Genomic DNA, 16,917 nt, shown 5'->3' with positions numbered 1-16,917 from the left:
GTTGCCCCAGAAATCAGTGGGAGCAAGACTGGAAATCATGCGTCTCATTCGCGAGGGTGGAGATAGCCCTGGGAACTTAAGAGTGGTGAAGATCTTTAGCTCTCATATTTGAAGGAAATTCTTATTCCACTTAATCATCTTAGTGAGATGACTTGATAAGGTGAGCAGGGCTTACATCGATAGATATGTATGCATAGGAAAATGAAGGTGGGATTGTAGCACATGCTAGCCTACCAGAGGTAGTTTGATTTAGCTGGCACCAGTAAAAATAGCAGTGAAGAATAGCACGTGTTAGCAACCAGAGTATAAGTCCTTTGAGGACCCTGAATGCACTCTCGTTGCTGGCCTATCCATAGTCTGTGCTGCCACCTCTACATTGCTACTCTTGCTTTGCTTAGATAAGAACTGGCATTATAGCACGTGCTACAGTAATCAGATTTTCATTTTTCGGTGTGGCCATAACCTGTGATCAGATCTTTTATCTGTGGTTTTGCAACAGTGACACCTGGAGTTCACTAAAATATTTGTATGAGTGCTTATAAAATAGGTATGCTAGTACAAGCCCAGGAAGTTTAGACTAGGGATTAGTAGAAATTGATCTACCTTACTCTCCTTCAAGACTATTTGTGTTGTGGGGCAGCAACCATCCTAAGCATCATTTGGAGTACAGTAGATTCTAAATCAACAAGGACTTGAATGGATTCTGCCAGGACTTAAGGGCTTAGTGCCAATGCTGTAAGGAGATTATCTGCTGTTATCTTAGAGAGTAACAGTTCTGAACCTTTAAGGTGCATTTAGGAGAAGGAACCTGCTATGACTACACCAAATAAGACATCTTGTGTCATACGCAGGCTCTGATGCTAGTTGACCCAAGCAGATCTGTGTGTATAATGTGAGCTTTTTTTTCTTTTTAATTTTAGAATCTACCTTGTCCTATGTTAGGCAGCTGGAGGCAAGAGTAAGACAGCTGGAGGAGGAAAATCGCATGCTACCCCAGGTGGGTGACTTCCTATTGATAGGAACAGTAGCTGATAGCTAGACAGTAACACTTGAGTCTTAGTGTTTAAGATAAAATCAGTGTTTTCTGTAATTTTACATTGATGTAATTGAACACACACAGTGATCAAAGGCTCTCATTCCAGTAATCAAAAGCTCTTACTTCCTTTTTGTTTTCATTTTTCGTTAATGATTCTAGTGAAGAATTTCTACTGGTGTTTTTAAGACTATGACAATACTTCTGTGCATTTTTCTTGCATCTGTTGCCACCTTGATAATAAAAAGTTTACTAGGGATAATACGTTTATTATAATTAACAATCAATTAAGATGCTTTAAATGATAGACAACTGACCCTTTGTATTTATGGTTTCATTCTAAGAGTCTCTTTATTTCTTTGCCATAAACCCTTGTTATTTCAAATGCTTTTTTTTTGGTTAACCAAAAACTAATTTGAATTGTAAATAGAAATTTTTCAAGTAATTAAATAATAACTTGATTATAGCTACTTGTGATGTTTTTACAATTGTATGATATGCTTAAAAGAGAGGCTGAAGTTCAATTAAAAAATAAACATAAAGATGATGGGTTTTTTTCCATTTGAAATTAAAGTTTTTTTTGGATAGGCATTTGTTTTCATTTTAAACATTTTTTTCTTAATTAGAAAAAGTTAGACATTTATTGTATTTCAGTATATAAGATTAACTATTACTGAAGTAGCATGTGTTTCTATTATACAGTAATAATATATTATGCTTTATTATTTTGTATTTATTTTATATTGATTTATTGGGGGGAAATTAGTATTTTTTTTTTAAATTGAGGATTTTGTCTACTTTAAAAAGCAAACCTGTGTAGTACCAGTTTAAATGATGAGCTTGTTTGGATAAACTTTTGTTGTATTTATTCAGAACATTGTCTTTAGAACGTAAAATCCAAGATAGTGGTGAACTGAAGGGGGGAAGTAGAATCTACTGAGTAATTTATATGCACCGTTATATATACCACAGACACAAATGCATTATGTAAAAGAGCTTAAGGATTTAGTTTTGTGATGTCCTTTGCTACTATAGATTTTAAACTATGTTTTGTTGTGTCAGTAGGCTAATTGTAAGAAAGGCTTCCTTATTTAGCTGCTGGCTTATTATCTGACCTCGAGCAAGTCATTTTACTTCGTGGAACCTTAGCTTATCCAGCTGAAAAACAGGCATTACCAAGGAGTAATGAGAATTATTTAATACTATACTGATAAGAGGCTGTAGGGCTTTTAATAGGAAAGCCATTGTGTGATATATAATGTCACAACTTTATTGTCTTGTTAAGCAAGACATTTGAGACAAATAAGTGATTGACTGACTAGAAAACACCATCTGTAGTTTTTCTTGCAGGTGGAGCAGCAATAGCAGACAGGAACTATTGCAGGGCTAAGATTGTCAGAAGTGATAGGCAGGCAAGGGTCTTTGAATAGATGTGATATCTTTTATTAGACCAACTGAGAGATTGGAAAAAAGTTCTTAGCAAGCTTTCAGGCGCAGTCAGAACTTTCAGCTTCTCTCGTTCCTTGGAGTCTCAGAACAGCAGAGACTCCCTATGCCTGAACAAGGGTGACTGTGCCTGAAAACTTGCTAAGAACTTTTTTCCAATCTCTCAGTTGGTCTAATAAAAGATATTGCATCGACTCAAAGAACATTGCCTGCCTATGTCCTTAGACCAACACAGCTACAACCAAAAACTTCAGAAGTGACAGGAAATTTCACCTACTTCCATTTAAGAGGTGCACAAATTGAGGCCCACTATGAGGGCAGTGTGATTTCAGAAAGTATGGAACAGCCATCTTCTATAAATCCAGCCCGGTTAAGGTGTCTCAGGCTGGGGATCCAAAATCACTAATCCTTTTAGGAAAATGATCACAAAGTCTACAGCAGACCCAAAACACTCCGATGAGATATGCAAGGGGACTAATTAGACCAGCAAAAAAGTCTGTATCATGCCTTCTGTTGACAAATATATGTGGTATGGCTAGAGGGTGGAGACAGTCTTCTGGCTTGATTTTATTTATTTATTTTTTAGCGCTAGTACTAAGAGGATGCGCAACTAGTTTTGTCAAATCCCAATAAATGCTCTATCATCAGAAATGATGAGACTGACTCGTGAGTTTGTGTGTCAGTCCCAGCATGTCTCGTTCAACCTGAAAATGTTATTGCCTTCAAGAGAGGAAGAAAGAAAAGGCCTCCAGCCTATACTGAAGTCACATTTGATTATGTTATGGTCCATAATGGTACCAAATGGGGAACCAGCCCAGAATCATTTTCTACAAAGGTTTCTCGTAGGTCATTAGGTGAGTTTTCTTGTTCAGGGCACCATTCCCTATGACCTCTTTCCATCCCTTTAAGGTTGGCAATATTAAAAGAGCAGCAGTGGCTAGACTTGTCTTATTTATGGGCTTGTTGTCAGAATGGGCGACATGCTGAACACAATTTCAGAAGCTCCTTGTGTTGAACTAACTTTGTTTCTGATGATTTTAGGGAGAGTTTTATGGGAGTTAGGTTAATGCTGAATACTTCAGCAAATCCAAAAAATGACTAATTCACTAGACATCAAATGAGGATTTATTCCACTATAGGCATTGTTTAATTAAAGTGCTGTGTCTTAAAACCCCATCCATGTTGCAGGAAGGGACTTTCTACAAGAATTGTTTTTTATTGGAAGTAACCCTGATGAATAGGTGGCATTTTAAAATATTGAGACTGTATGTATTAGAAGATAGTTTTACTCAGTAGGCCTGAATGAATGAATTTTACCATCAGGGATAGTTCCTGATTCTTCTAACTCTGAGGCTTCTGATAGTGCTGCATATGATGCTTCATTTTTCCTTTTCACTTACTTCCCTTCTCCTATCACCTCGCTAATCACCCTGTTCCCTTCCCCTTTCTCTTCTCCCTTTACTGTTCAAATCCTCTCTTCTTCTTCTCCTGGTTCCAAACTTATACTAAGCTGTTAGTGGCATACCATTTAAGATGTGTATCTAAAAGATTTTATTAATATTTAGCAGCAGGGACATCTACAGATATGAGTGTTTCAAATAATACCTGCATTGTTCAAACTGAATCCTAAACTCTTGTTTGCTATATCATACCAAGAGTTTACAGTGGCTGAGGAAAAATGGTACCCACAGTGAATTCTTATTTCATTGTAATCAGTCTAATTTGGAAAAGTTATAAAAAGGTATTAAAATGCATTTATTAATTTAAGAGTGTAATGGCTTGCCCTTGTAGTGCACAGTTTCTGAATTGCTAGTTGATGGCATGTTAGGAGGTTTAGGAATTTTGAGAAGCTGGAGACAGGTTGTATGTTTGCGCAGTTGGTGAGGGTTGTAATGTACAGGTATTTATAGCAGATAGCATGTAACAAGGTATTATCCATTTCAATTTATAGTTGCAGTTATGAATTTTAGGCAAGAAAGCAGACACTTTCCAAGATTTTACATCATGAAGCTGGCTTTTTTTTCTATTAAAGATGCCAAACTGCACTGGTTAGGCATGAAGATGCAGGTTATTATTGGTTCATAATAGTAATTTTGAAGCACTAAAATAGGTAGCAGTCCTTGCTAATGATGTACACAAGGAGATACAAAAAATGTGCATTAGGAACAAGAAGACTGGCAGCATGGATCAAGATTTTGTTGAGAGACTAGTGATTTGACTAGAAGTTGTTCTGCACGCTTCACAGAATCACAAAATTTTTCAGACTTTGGAGGATCAGAAAATACACAGACAGAGAATCAGTGATGATCAGCTTGTTTTCAGTAGATATGGAAGAGTTCTTCCAGATTTTATATCATTAAACAACCTAGTTTACAGAGTGAGTTGTTTCTTTTATGTATTCAGTGCAAGCTGCCATTTCGGGGTAAGGCTTACTAAGCATAAATACTGAAATACTTCATTTGTACCAGGCATCGTCTTTGACTGGTAAATTCATCCAAGCAGGGAGTGTGCCTAACTTAAGAATACATCAAAGATTATTTCCACTATATGATAATGTTACTTAGGGTTGTGAATTTTGGGATAATTTTATATTGGCAAAAGCCCTAGAATATGTTTAATTATACTGATATATACAACTGTGTAACTAATGCTTATGTCACTGGGGAACTGGCATGGGCTCTACAGGGAGAAGCACTTAAAAGGTTTGCTGATATAGTTATATCAGCAAACCTTTTCCAGTGTAGGCTAAGCCTTACTGAATGGGCTTTAATCATTCCTACTGTAAGGAATTACAGATCCTGTGTGAAATACAGTTTCTCAAATGTTGGTTGATACCATACCAGTATGATTTAAGAGTTGGTAGAAGCCATAGAGGTTGTATATTTACTCTGTATCTCTGTGTTTGAGGGGCATAATTAGCATGCATTTGCTAATTAGCATGTATTAGCATGCTGTGTAAGATTGCAGGAGGTGAATAGAAGAAAGTTCTGAGAGATTTCCCCATGACAGTAGTGGGCTTTGTGACTTTTGAACGAACAGGATGGTAGAAATTCGGCCCATATATCAGATTTTCTTGTCTTTCATGCACAAGAGCAAAGGGCACCTTTTATCCATTCATCTCTATTGCATGAGGTGAATAACAAACATAATATTGTAAATCTAGGTTTTAATCATTACATCTTAATTAATGAGCAGTCTGCACTGCAGAGCGATATCTTAAAATGTAACTTATAAAATATGAGCATCATATTTTTCACGTCTCCTTTCCATTGTTGATGTTGATCAGTTCTTGTCCATAAAATTTTAGGATACATGTGACAGTGCAGTCAGCAATCTGAAACTGGATTCAAATCTCTTTATGTCCATGTTACATATTTAAGCAGTTGTGTTGCTGAATATTTAGATTCAGTCTACAGTAGGCAATAGAAGTGGCATTCAAACCTCCCCCCAACCCAGTGTGCAACTATGACTATGATCAGAAGCTGGGCCAGTGACTGCTCTGGTGCAAATGACATCAGAATCTAGCGTCAGAAAATCTGTTAAATGAAAATGCTTTTGAGCTTATAAAATGCTCTGTGTGTGTGTAGCTGAGCTGTGTAGTCCATGCATATTTTTGAAAGGATGCTCTTGGCAATGTTTTTTCCTTAAATTACTTCTATTTTTAGTTGTATTTTTGTTTTGAAAAAATGTAATCTTGTTAGAATTAGAAGAAAAGTCTCTGTACATGTAACTTGATTGTAAGTGCCACCTTTTAAGGAAAATTGGAAGGCAATATTGTCAGAATAACAGTCCCTGAACCAACAAAAAGAATCTGTCATTGTTGGCAAAAGTCTATACAAGACGGTACAAGGGCTGGAGGAATTGAGTTCTCAACTTCCATGGCAACGCAGCATCTGTTGGACATGGCAGAGTTAACACTGTAATGTGCTTATGCAGAGGTTAGCTAACAACTCAGTAAAGACAGGGGAGGTAGCATTTCATTTCCTTCTGGCTGTCAAGTCCTTCCTTGTCAGCTTTTTGCTTCTTGGCTCCCCTCGCACCCACAATCGGTATTATTATTGTTAGTGCATTGCTTAAAAACCCAGCCAAGATTTGGTTCATATTATATAAAATGCTGCTCAGACAAAGGATGAGACAGTCCTGGCCTCAGAGACCTTATGATCTAGATACACATAACAGACAGACAGGTTCAAACACCCAACAATAAATAACCAACTTTCTAAAGGTCAAGGCATGTAGTTGATTATATATCCCTTCTCCCATCCCCTAAAATCAGTCTTCTTACCCACACCAACCCTATATAAATGCCACCTGAACCTGAACTGTTCCCACTCACCCAGGATTTCCCCTTCCCATTTTACTCCAGCCCAGTTAGAATACATAACTCTTCCCTGGAAAGGAGGAGGGGGAGACGAGACAAGCCATCTGCTTAATGAGGTTGCCATAGCACATAAGAGAAACCAAAATATAACCTCACAGGAATCGGGTAAGGTATATCACATTATCATTCAGTAGACTACTGACAGGAACTGCTGTCTGAGATGGATACAGTTAGCAGACCAGATTAAAGAGCTAGGAAGAAAGTATGAGGAAACCAACCATCCAATTTCCTTAGAAATGATGTTCTGGGCTGAGATGAGAAGATTTGGGAATGCCTGTTCGTTGTTAAACTTTTAGTGCAGTTGGGGAGTTGTCATTGCACTACATAAATTCAGTGCCTTGCATGACTTATCTCTACTGTGACCGGTGTTCTTCCCTCCCTGCTAAGTCCGGTCTAGAAATGTCATATTCTTTTATCAGATGTATACTTGCAGCCCAGTCATCTCCAGGATGGACCTTCAACCTACCGGGAACTGACTCAAAAGACCACCAGGGACCGAAGCCTTTTTTGCGCTTGACTTTGCATTTCCCACTCAGGAAATGATCTCTAATAGTCAGATTTGAATCTTAGAGCAAGGTCCCTGGAGTAACTATTAATAGAGAAGTTTGCTGAGGTGTGGCAAGAGAGACAAGAGAGCTATACCTAAAAGTAAGAAAAAGTGAAAAGAGAGTGAAAATAAGCAGGCAGTAGCAGTGGACGTTTCAGAATTGTTCTTGTTCTCAAACTGGGGCAAGCTAAACCCTCAATACTGCAGGAGGAACGGCGCGTGCCCACACAGAACCCCACCCACTTCCACGTAGGCCCGCATGAGTCACGTATAAGTACGTGCAGAATCGGGGCCTCTGGAAAAAACATTGCCTTGTTGCCTTTTTTAGTGATGATCTAGAATGAGAATGAAAGCATCGGTGCTTAAGAACAGCGAATGAGAATTATGCTAGCTATCTCACTGAGATCTTCTGTTCTGCATACAAAGCAGAGGTTTGGCTCAGATTTTGTCATGTGTCATCCTCTGCATGAGGTTTGTCTTTGCACTCTCTAGTATTTAGAACTTAAGGGTTTCCCACTAGCAAGACCCAGATTTCAAGACAATCCAGGGATCCAGAAAATGTTTCTAATCTACACAATGGGGCTGAATTTCATTTCCAGCAGTAATTCTGGAATAGTTAAGCAAATATCCATGATGAATTGATAGTCTTGGTTTTCCTGTAGACCTTATGAAGTCTCCTGGTTTTTTAAATTCAGATATTTTGTATATCCATGGTCTATGAGAGTCAGTCAAGATAGCCTCAAGCCTTTTGTTTTATGGAACACTTCAGCTTCTTCTGTGTAGTATTGTTAAGAGGTTAGACAATGGATTTGTGTAAGATGGTTTGGATAGGGATGATTCTGCTTCATGCAGAGGGTTGGACTAAATGACCTATGAAGATCCCTTCCAGCCCTACTTTGTGATGTTATGATTCTTACTCCTTTCTCTCCTCCACTACAACCAGGCCATATCAGAACAAGTTGCTCAAAAAGCTGTTTCTCACAAGGCTTCTTAGGAAACATTAGTTTCTTGATGACATAAAATTGACCATGAATCAACCAAGCTGAATGCTGAAGAGGAACCATAAGCAAATAGTTATGGAACAACATATCAGGAAACACCAGCATATGCAAATAAGTATGATCACTGGTTCAGGAGGTGGCATTAACTGGTGTTGGCATCTTCCGGCAGTCAGAATCAAAGGGAACATATGAGTATATTCCAGAACAAAAGACCTAAGATTTCAGATCATTAAACTGACTCTCTAGGGAAAATACTGGAAGCTCACAGATCTGCCCTACAGATATAATTTCAGCATGGCTTGCTGATAATCAAACCTAATAAATACATTGACTTTCTTGGAGAGAATCAATATAATTTAAAGATAGGTAGAAAGTCATAGGCATATTCCACGAAGGCTTTCTTAAGAAGGATTTTGATACAGTAACACTTTAAAGGCAAGTCTAAAGATCAATATATCCAGGTTTCCCTCGCTTTATGCAGGGGTTTTGCTCTCATGAGATCACCCTTTTTATACCAAAAATTCATTATATGCAAGGTAAATTCACACTTAAGCATTTGGTGTGGTGGAAGCCTGTAGTCAGCTGCTTTGTGTGGTGCATTGTGAGATTGACAAACGCCAAAATATAGTCTCCTGTATGGATCTGTGCTCGTTGTCTGACACGTGTTTCTGTAGTTGCCATCCCCGTTATGGCTTCTAAGTGTCCCACTAGTTTATCTCCTACCCCTCTCCCTGGTCCATCAATGAAGTGCAAGAGAACTTCACTAACACTAGCACCCTCTCTTCACACCAGCTAAACATTTACCACCACCCTGTGCTTGTGTATACTGTCTGCTGTTGGTGAGTATTAAAATCGGCTTGTAAAAGTGGCAGAAATGGGCCTGCGGCTCAGTACACTCGAGGTCTTGGAACACATCTCTATTTGTTACATTATAAAGTGGTTTCCCTTGATTTGAGTTATACACCATTTTCCTTGAATGCATGTACAGCTTAAAGTGAGGGAAACCTGTATAAGACTATGTGGAGTGAGTTAGTGTACTTCTGTTGTGTTAAGTAGGTATGTAAGATGAAGACAGATAAGAATTGATTAACCCTAGTTCTACTTCATTGTAACTGCAGTGCAGTCATTAGAGATTTCTCTGTTGTAATACCTGTAACTAGAGCTCCCAAATTAATCTTCTTTTACATCCAAGCACTGTCTAGTGTTTTAATAAGGATCTAAAAGATTTTTCATGTATTAAAAAATGCCCCGGTTAGACTAAATATGCACAAAACTAACTTTTCACAGTGTCTGGTTTGTTTATCTCTTGGTTAGTTTAATCATATGCGGTGTAATTTCCTGTTGAGTGAACTGATTAAAATGTGTTCTCCTAGTTAGATGGCTGTTTTTCCTCACCCAAGATTAAGGACCTGCATGTGAAACTATAATTGTCTTTTGCTCCATTGTTGTGCTGTTTGGAAGTGGTTGGTAGCTAAAGCATAACATAAAGTAGGAAAGTACAGAGGATCTTGTGTCCTGTGCACAGGATCATGAGCAAAGTACTTTTGGGTCCTAATCGTGGGACAGGCAGTGAATTTCCTTACATCTTTGTAGTCCTTCATTTTACGTTGTCTTTCTTCTCTGCACCGGTGGTAATATTCTGTGCTATTCTAATGATACTAAGCATGCATTCTGCCACAGTCTTTCAAGTCCTTTGTTGTTTGCCCTGACTTTTCTGTTAAGTGTGGAGAACAGGTGCTTGACAATGTGTGTTTCTGCCACTAATTTAGTTGACTTCTGATGTTGTGTGGCATAAGTAACTTACAGGCATACTGATACAAGACTGCTTCATTTGCTAAAGGAAGGAGGCAAGAGGCCACATGGCAGGTGATGGTATCCACTCTGCTATTCCAAGGCTTACCTTTGTTTGAGCTGCTTTATTGTCAATCTGTGTTTTTTATAACATGGCTTGCTCCCTGCTTTCACTGTTGTGTGTCTAATTTCACCATAGGCCAGTGCATTGCTTCATGCTTAGGTTTTTGTTTTTAACCCTTTCTTTTGTGTTGTGTGTTGTGAAAGGTGACTGCCTCATTATTAGATTATCTTTCTTTGTGATGACGTTTATTATTAGTGAGGGTTCAGGAGCAGCACATAGATACAGTTGAAAATGTCCAGCTGAAAAGAGGTTTTGACCATCAAGTGGGATTTCAGAGAGGCTATAGTTCTGTCTGATGACTTCTTAATTTACAAAACATCAGCAGAAAACTGGAAAAGCAAAATTTTCTACTGAGATCTACAAGAGCAAGAACTATAATGAAGAAAAATGGTACTTTAATGAAGCATGTATTTTAATCAACAGGAGAATTTCCAACTTGTTGTCTGGCCTTACATTTCAGAACAGCACAACAGTGTAAATCCAGCTTGTTCTGCCTTCCCAGTTTCACTCGTTTTCATTTTCGTGTGTATTTGAAATACATCAGCAGCTATACCCTCTGTGTTGGCAAGAACTAGAGTGAATCTGGGGTGGGGAAATGAGAAGAACGGTTTCAGAATCAAGCAGTGATTGGATTGGAGTGGCATTTACCTGTCAGGAAGAGCGTACTTCCCTGGCAGAGCACTTGCCTTTGGGATTAGAGGTTGTTGAAGAACAAGATCTTTTCATTTGTTGAGGTAGAACTTCCTATGCCAAGTGAACAATCAGTGCAGGACCCAGTGGATAGGAAAATTGTATTTTCTCTGAAGCATGCTTTGGAGGTGAATACAGCTGTCCTCGGGATAGTGATGTACTGTATCTCTTCCTTCTTGGTTATTCTTGCATGTCCTGGGGAGATTGCTGGTTGGACAGTAACCAACAAGATTTCTTTGAAGAAACCTGGCTGATAAACTGAATGTAACTTGAATTCCTGTTCAGTGCATCACGACTGTTCTTATCAATTTTGTAGGCAGAAAAAAAAATATTTCATAGGGCTCAAACAGACAATAATTAGTTTCTTCCTTAAAGAAGCAACCTGTTCCATGAGACTTCTTAAGTATTTGTCAAATGCTGTGTACACCTAGGGCATTATAGAAATATATTCAGTTTAACTATTATTCTGGGGTCAGCATTGGAGTGCTTCAAGGTTTCCATTCACCTGATATTTCTAATGTAACAGTATGAGAGTGAGCTATATTTTCCTTTGCTTCCAGTTCATTTAAGAGTTGCTTGGGTGACCGGGTATAAGAAATTATGTGGGTTTACTCACAATAGAAAATTGGTTTATGTGTTTGATTCTACCACTCTCTACTATAAACTTTTTTGACAAAAAAGTGACAGACTTGTTCACATGGTTTCTCAGTTCCCAAAGTCATCCTCTGTTTGCTTCAGACCTATGACTTGCTTACATTATGGGTTAGACTCAGAGATATAAATGTATATCCTGTACTGTAGCTTGGGTTAATTGGCCAGGCAACGTCAGGAAGAGGGGACTGGTAGATTAGAGCCTGGAGATGTGACATGCTGGTACTCACTCTGGTGTAATCAGTCTCTGCCTTGATGTACACAGGGAGCAGAAAAGTTATGATCAGCCCTATGCGGTGATAACTTACTCAAATACACTGTAGAATATCTCTTAAAAACATATTGGGTAAAATCCACGAGTGCAGTTACACAAGTGTAGATTTCATTAGTTTGTCCCCATCTCTGATCGATAGTTATTTCCTTTACACACACAGTAGCACTGAGGGGAGGCTCATTTTGTTCAAGGCAAACAGTCTATTATTGTTTCCTTGATACCTTGTGATGTAATAGAGCCAAGTGTATAGCTACCCCTTGATCACTGCACATCTGTCCTCTCTGGATCCTGGTGTTATTTACATCACTGTACAGAAACCAGTGTAAATTACATTGACGTAAATATGCCAGCTGTCCAAGTCCTGAGCAAAGAATATGAAAAACCTTAGAGAGCCATATTCTTCTGGGTTTGCAATTCCATTCATTTAATATTGTTCTCGATACCTAAAGCATCTCAGGTAAAAAGGGTCTGATTTTTCAGGAACTGATGAGTGCCTTCTCTCTGAAAATCATTCTTTTCTTGTTTATTGCATTTATTCAATACCCCAAAATGGGGATAAACTAAAACTTCTAGGAACAAAATTATCCAGAGTTGGTGGCATTCGAGTCCGGAGGCAATTGGTTGTCTTTAATGTGACAAGCCAGAAAAAGAGGTTTCAAATGCCTCTTAGCCTAGAGGGTTTTAACATCTAGATCCTAGATATGGAGCACAGGTCTGATTTTCAGATTCTGCCTTGAGGATTGAAAGGTAGCTATGTGTGCTGCTCAGATAGAAGACAATGAGGGGCAGAAAAGCCTGTAATATAGGGGGATGGAAATGCTGTCTCTTCTTCATGGACAGAGGAGACTAAGGATTGGAAAGGGAAGCCCAAGGGGAAAAGATTTTGTATGTCAAGCTTCCCATTAAGATATGAGCTGGGGATTCCTTGAGAGCTGTTTCTGCTTTGAACCATTCCTTCAGGAGCAGGTGGTAGGGCAAACATGCTAAGCATATGCAAAGGTGATTGCATTCTACTGAGGAAAAGACATGACCTCTCTGACAACTGCACATTTCACAAGGCTCTTATCCTTTTGGACATGCAGAAAGTTTCTTAGCTGTGTGCACAGAGACTTGAATTCATTTCCACTGCTTTTAAGGTCAATATTTATTCTGCATATTTGAAACAGGCCAGATATTTGATTGCCTTAATAATGAAATAAAGTATTATTGAGTCATCAGAAAACCAAGGGATGTGGGAAAATTTTCCTACGTCTGAATTGTTCTGATTTGCAGTGGTGTAACAAGCTGAGCTGGCTCCTGGGACAAACTTGTGCGGGAGAGCAGGGTGAGAGGGGGCATGGGTTCTGAGATCAGGACCCGGGGCACACGGCTTCTAAGAGCAGGGGAGGGAGGGGGCAGAGATGAGGGGGCAGCAGCTTACTTGCAACAGTGAACAGCAATCTCAAACATTGGAGTAGGCTACTGTAGAGCAGTGCCACAATTGCTCCTAACTCCGTCACACAGTCGTGGCAGCATTGCCATGCTAGGACTTTAAAATAGGCCTTTTGGAACTGCTGCTGCCATATGCTCATCCTGCCTCGGCTGTTGCTTTTAAAGCAAAAGCAGTCAGGACCTATTTTGAAGTCCCAGCATGGTAATGCTGCCAGGGCACCAACTCTGTGGGGGTAGGGGGTGATTCCAGCAGTCCCCCTAACTTCGTGTCCAGGGCAGGTATCCCTCTCGCCCACCCCTAGTTACACTACTGCTTGTTGGTTTTATTACTCCTTTGCCTTTCATTTCTCTTCCAAATTATAATTTTGGGTCTGAATAGTAAGTGACAATTCTATAACTCTTTCATTTTAATAACAGAAAGAAAAATAAGCTGAAACTCCCTATACTTTTCACACTGCATACCACAATATTACTTGTGCACTGCTTAGAAAAAATGTGAGGAGCATCAATTCTTGTGGAAAGTATGTTGTAGGGTGCGAGTCTTCTCTGATTATTAGGCAGATGTGCAACTACTTACAGTTATTTTCATTACAGACAAATCAATGTGTCCTTTGAAAAGATGAAGAGCATTGCACAAGATGTCCTTGTCAGCATGAAGGGTTTCAAGCAGAGATCCTGAAAGGCAGTCATTTACAGTGTTTTGCTTACACGGCACGATGCCTATTTACGAGCACTCTCGCGTGTGTAATCTGCATTTGTTTTGAGGCCTTTTCCTATGGGGGAATACTATCTGTGTGCAAAGCTTAGATCTGCGGCATCTGTGGGCACCTACCTCCCAGGAAACCCCAGGTTCATTCAGGCCAGCAGCTTGGAATAACTCCAAGGGGCTTGCGTGTCTGCTGCCTCGCACCTTATGCAGTCCTTTACACTGGTGTCAGTGGAGCAGTGGAGTGTAAAATCCTGTTCTAATGATGTCATGCAGAACATGCAGAGTTGCTTTAGACTGTGATTCCTTCATCCAACGTATTTTCAGTGCAGCCAGCTCTCTGAAATTCAGCTGCACTTCATGTCTCTCTCCTCCTTAACTTTGTCTTTTTCATTTAGATTATATATTTTTGGAGCAGGTTGTCTCTTGTAGGTATGTGCATGGTGCCTAGCACAAAGAAGCACTGATTGCAAATAGGCATTCCACAAACTATAATAATAATAATAAAAAAAGATGATAGAAATGCATTCACGCATACTGCGGCACAGATTATTGTGGCATTTTTAATGAAAAGCTACCATGAAAAGCAGCGGTGAAGAGATGTATAGTTTTCTGTGTTTTAACAAGTTCTAAATGTTTATTTTCTTCTATACTGGTTTCTTCTTTATTGAATTAAATTCTGAATGAAGGAGCAAAGGATTATACATGAAGAACAGGTCAAGAGGGAAAGGCTGTTAATGCCTCTTAAGTGCAAGAGGTAGCAGATGCTGGCTGTGCTGCTATGCGTTTGCTACTATGAGAACACAGCTAAAGTATTTTTAGCATTTCACCAAAGTAAGCTGCTAGATTAGGTTACCTCAGCACTGCAGTATTGCCATGTATTTCCCTGTTATCACTGTAGGGAACACAGTGATTTTTGAGATGATGAAAACTATAAGTGCTTTTGTAGGCTGCGGAGCTGCCATTGTGCTCGGGGTAATATCCTAATGAGAAGAAAGTTACTAATGGCTGCTTCAGTTTAAATGTATTTAATAATTGAATTTACTCTTTGTATTATCCAGTCACACCTATATTCTCCAGTCAAGAACACAATGAGAGAGAGCCTCCGTTTTTAAGAGTTTGCACCAGAAATGGGCAAGGTGGATAAGGATGGGCAGGGAAAAAAGGGTTCAAAGACAGGGAATGATTTGCCTATGGTTCTCTGACAGACAACTGGCAGTCCAGATTTCCTGAGTGCCTTCCCTGCTGGATCACACCAGTTACCAAAAGCTTTGTGCTAAAGCATGCCTTTGCCCCTTGCTATGTCAGGCCAGTTACTAATATCTTGTTGTCTCTTTCTCGTTCTCTCTCTCCTCTCTCTCTTCCTCAGTTGTACTCTTGAGGTTAATTACTTCAGATGACACTGCAGAAGCTGGGAAACAACAGGGGTGACTTTCAAGGGGTCACCTGCCATTTTATCTTTAGCTGAATACACACCCTTAAAATAGAGAAAGGACCAAAAAGGAATCATGTAAGGATCTCCCCACCACTGCCACTTTCTCAGTATAATGCAGCAGAATCTGGATTGCAAACCCTACAGGGAAATGTTATTGTAAAATTATATATCAATATCGATAGAGATCTATATCTGTGCCTATAGCTATATAGATATTAATATCTATCTATATATAAATGGATTGATATATATCTATCTATATATAAATGGACTGATAGATGTATGTGTGTGTATGTAGGTATATATATATCAATCAATCAGTAGCATATGCATTTGTTTGCAGCTAGTTATTAAAATCTACATATGGATCCAAAATTGTCTTCTCCTAACCCTCACAACACCCTTGTGACAAACTACAGGTGAGTGGTTGTTACATTGTCTTAATTTTCCAAATGGGAAAGCTCTGGCACAGAGCACTGAAGGGGTGTGCTCAAGATTTTGCAGGAAAGCTGTGGTCCAGCAGGCTGCCCTGCATGCACCGCCTGCTATAGAACATTTTACAGAACAGTAGGTCAGTGGCAAAGCTGGGAGTAGAGCTCTGGCCACTGGACTATAGTCTCTCTTTAGCTGGTAGGCAACTGCTTAAAAGTGTGTCTTTTGCAAATCAAACCCATGCCTTTTACTCACCATAACAGCTGTGCTTAATTTTGAAATCGGTCCTTACAGGACTGAAACCAGCACAAACATCAGTGAGAAATAGGGTAAGATTTTGAATGAAATATACCCTCACTGCTTACATGATCAAGTGACTGTCTTTAAAAGAAATTGCATCTGTTTCATTAGGTGCAAACACCTTTACTTATTAAATAGTTTTTAATTTTCTACTAAGGGTTCCCTTAGGATGCCATCAGGGGCGGATGGGAGTTACTGCTCTCCAAACCATCCAGCTAGCTTCAGTGGACATGTCTCACCTTCTCAGCAGCCTGAATCAGTGGTAAATGCTATTAAGGTAACATCTCTCCAGTGCAGTACATGCTGAATGCCTTGTATGTTGTTTGACACATGTTCCATCATACTTAAAGCATTAGCGTACTTGGAGAAATATCACTATAGTATTATCTTCACAGATGTCTTTCCTGTTTTATGTTATTCATCATTTCTTTGGAGGGCCAGATCCAAAGTGCTCTTCTAGGTGCCCCAATTTAGACAGCTTGCTCCAGGACAGGGAGCACCAGGCATCTAGCTGTGCAATCTGCTGACAAGGGCACTCCCCTGGCAGTTTGGGTGACTTGGGTTCCAGTCCCTGCTGCCAGCACTATTAATGACTTTCACATTAGACACTCGTTTGCTAAGAAAAAGAAATAACTCAGGTACCAAGTCCCATAAACCAGGTGTCCTGCCTCCCAG

At 39.4% G+C, this 16,917-nt stretch overlaps 1 protein-coding gene across 4 annotated transcripts in view; it reads left to right on the top strand.

Moving 5' to 3' along the window:
• Nucleotides 1-16,917, top strand: part of CCDC85A (coiled-coil domain containing 85A) — a 178,482-nt gene that overhangs the window by 142,749 nt on the left and 18,816 nt on the right. The window contains exons 3-4 of one of the 4 annotated variants that reach the window (XM_019549245.1): nucleotides 921-997; nucleotides 16,400-16,519. The exons of 1 other annotated variant lie outside the window; for it this stretch is intronic. In XM_019549245.1, the coding sequence (XP_019404790.1) occupies nucleotides 921-997; nucleotides 16,400-16,519 (197 nt within the window). Of the gene's footprint in view, nucleotides 1-920; nucleotides 998-16,399; nucleotides 16,520-16,917 lie in introns of those variants that run through there. 2 more of the 4 variants (XM_019549246.1, XM_019549250.1) reach the window with 2 other exon arrangements.

The sequence above is a fragment of the Crocodylus porosus genome, unplaced genomic scaffold (assembly GCF_001723895.1).
Source record: "Crocodylus porosus isolate Cpor-Errol unplaced genomic scaffold, CroPor_comp1, whole genome shotgun sequence".
In the NCBI taxonomy this organism is placed as follows: domain Eukaryota; kingdom Metazoa; phylum Chordata; order Crocodylia; family Crocodylidae; genus Crocodylus; species Crocodylus porosus.
The sequence above is the reverse complement of the archived record's forward strand: the minus strand, read 5'-3'. Positions and strand labels throughout refer to the sequence as shown.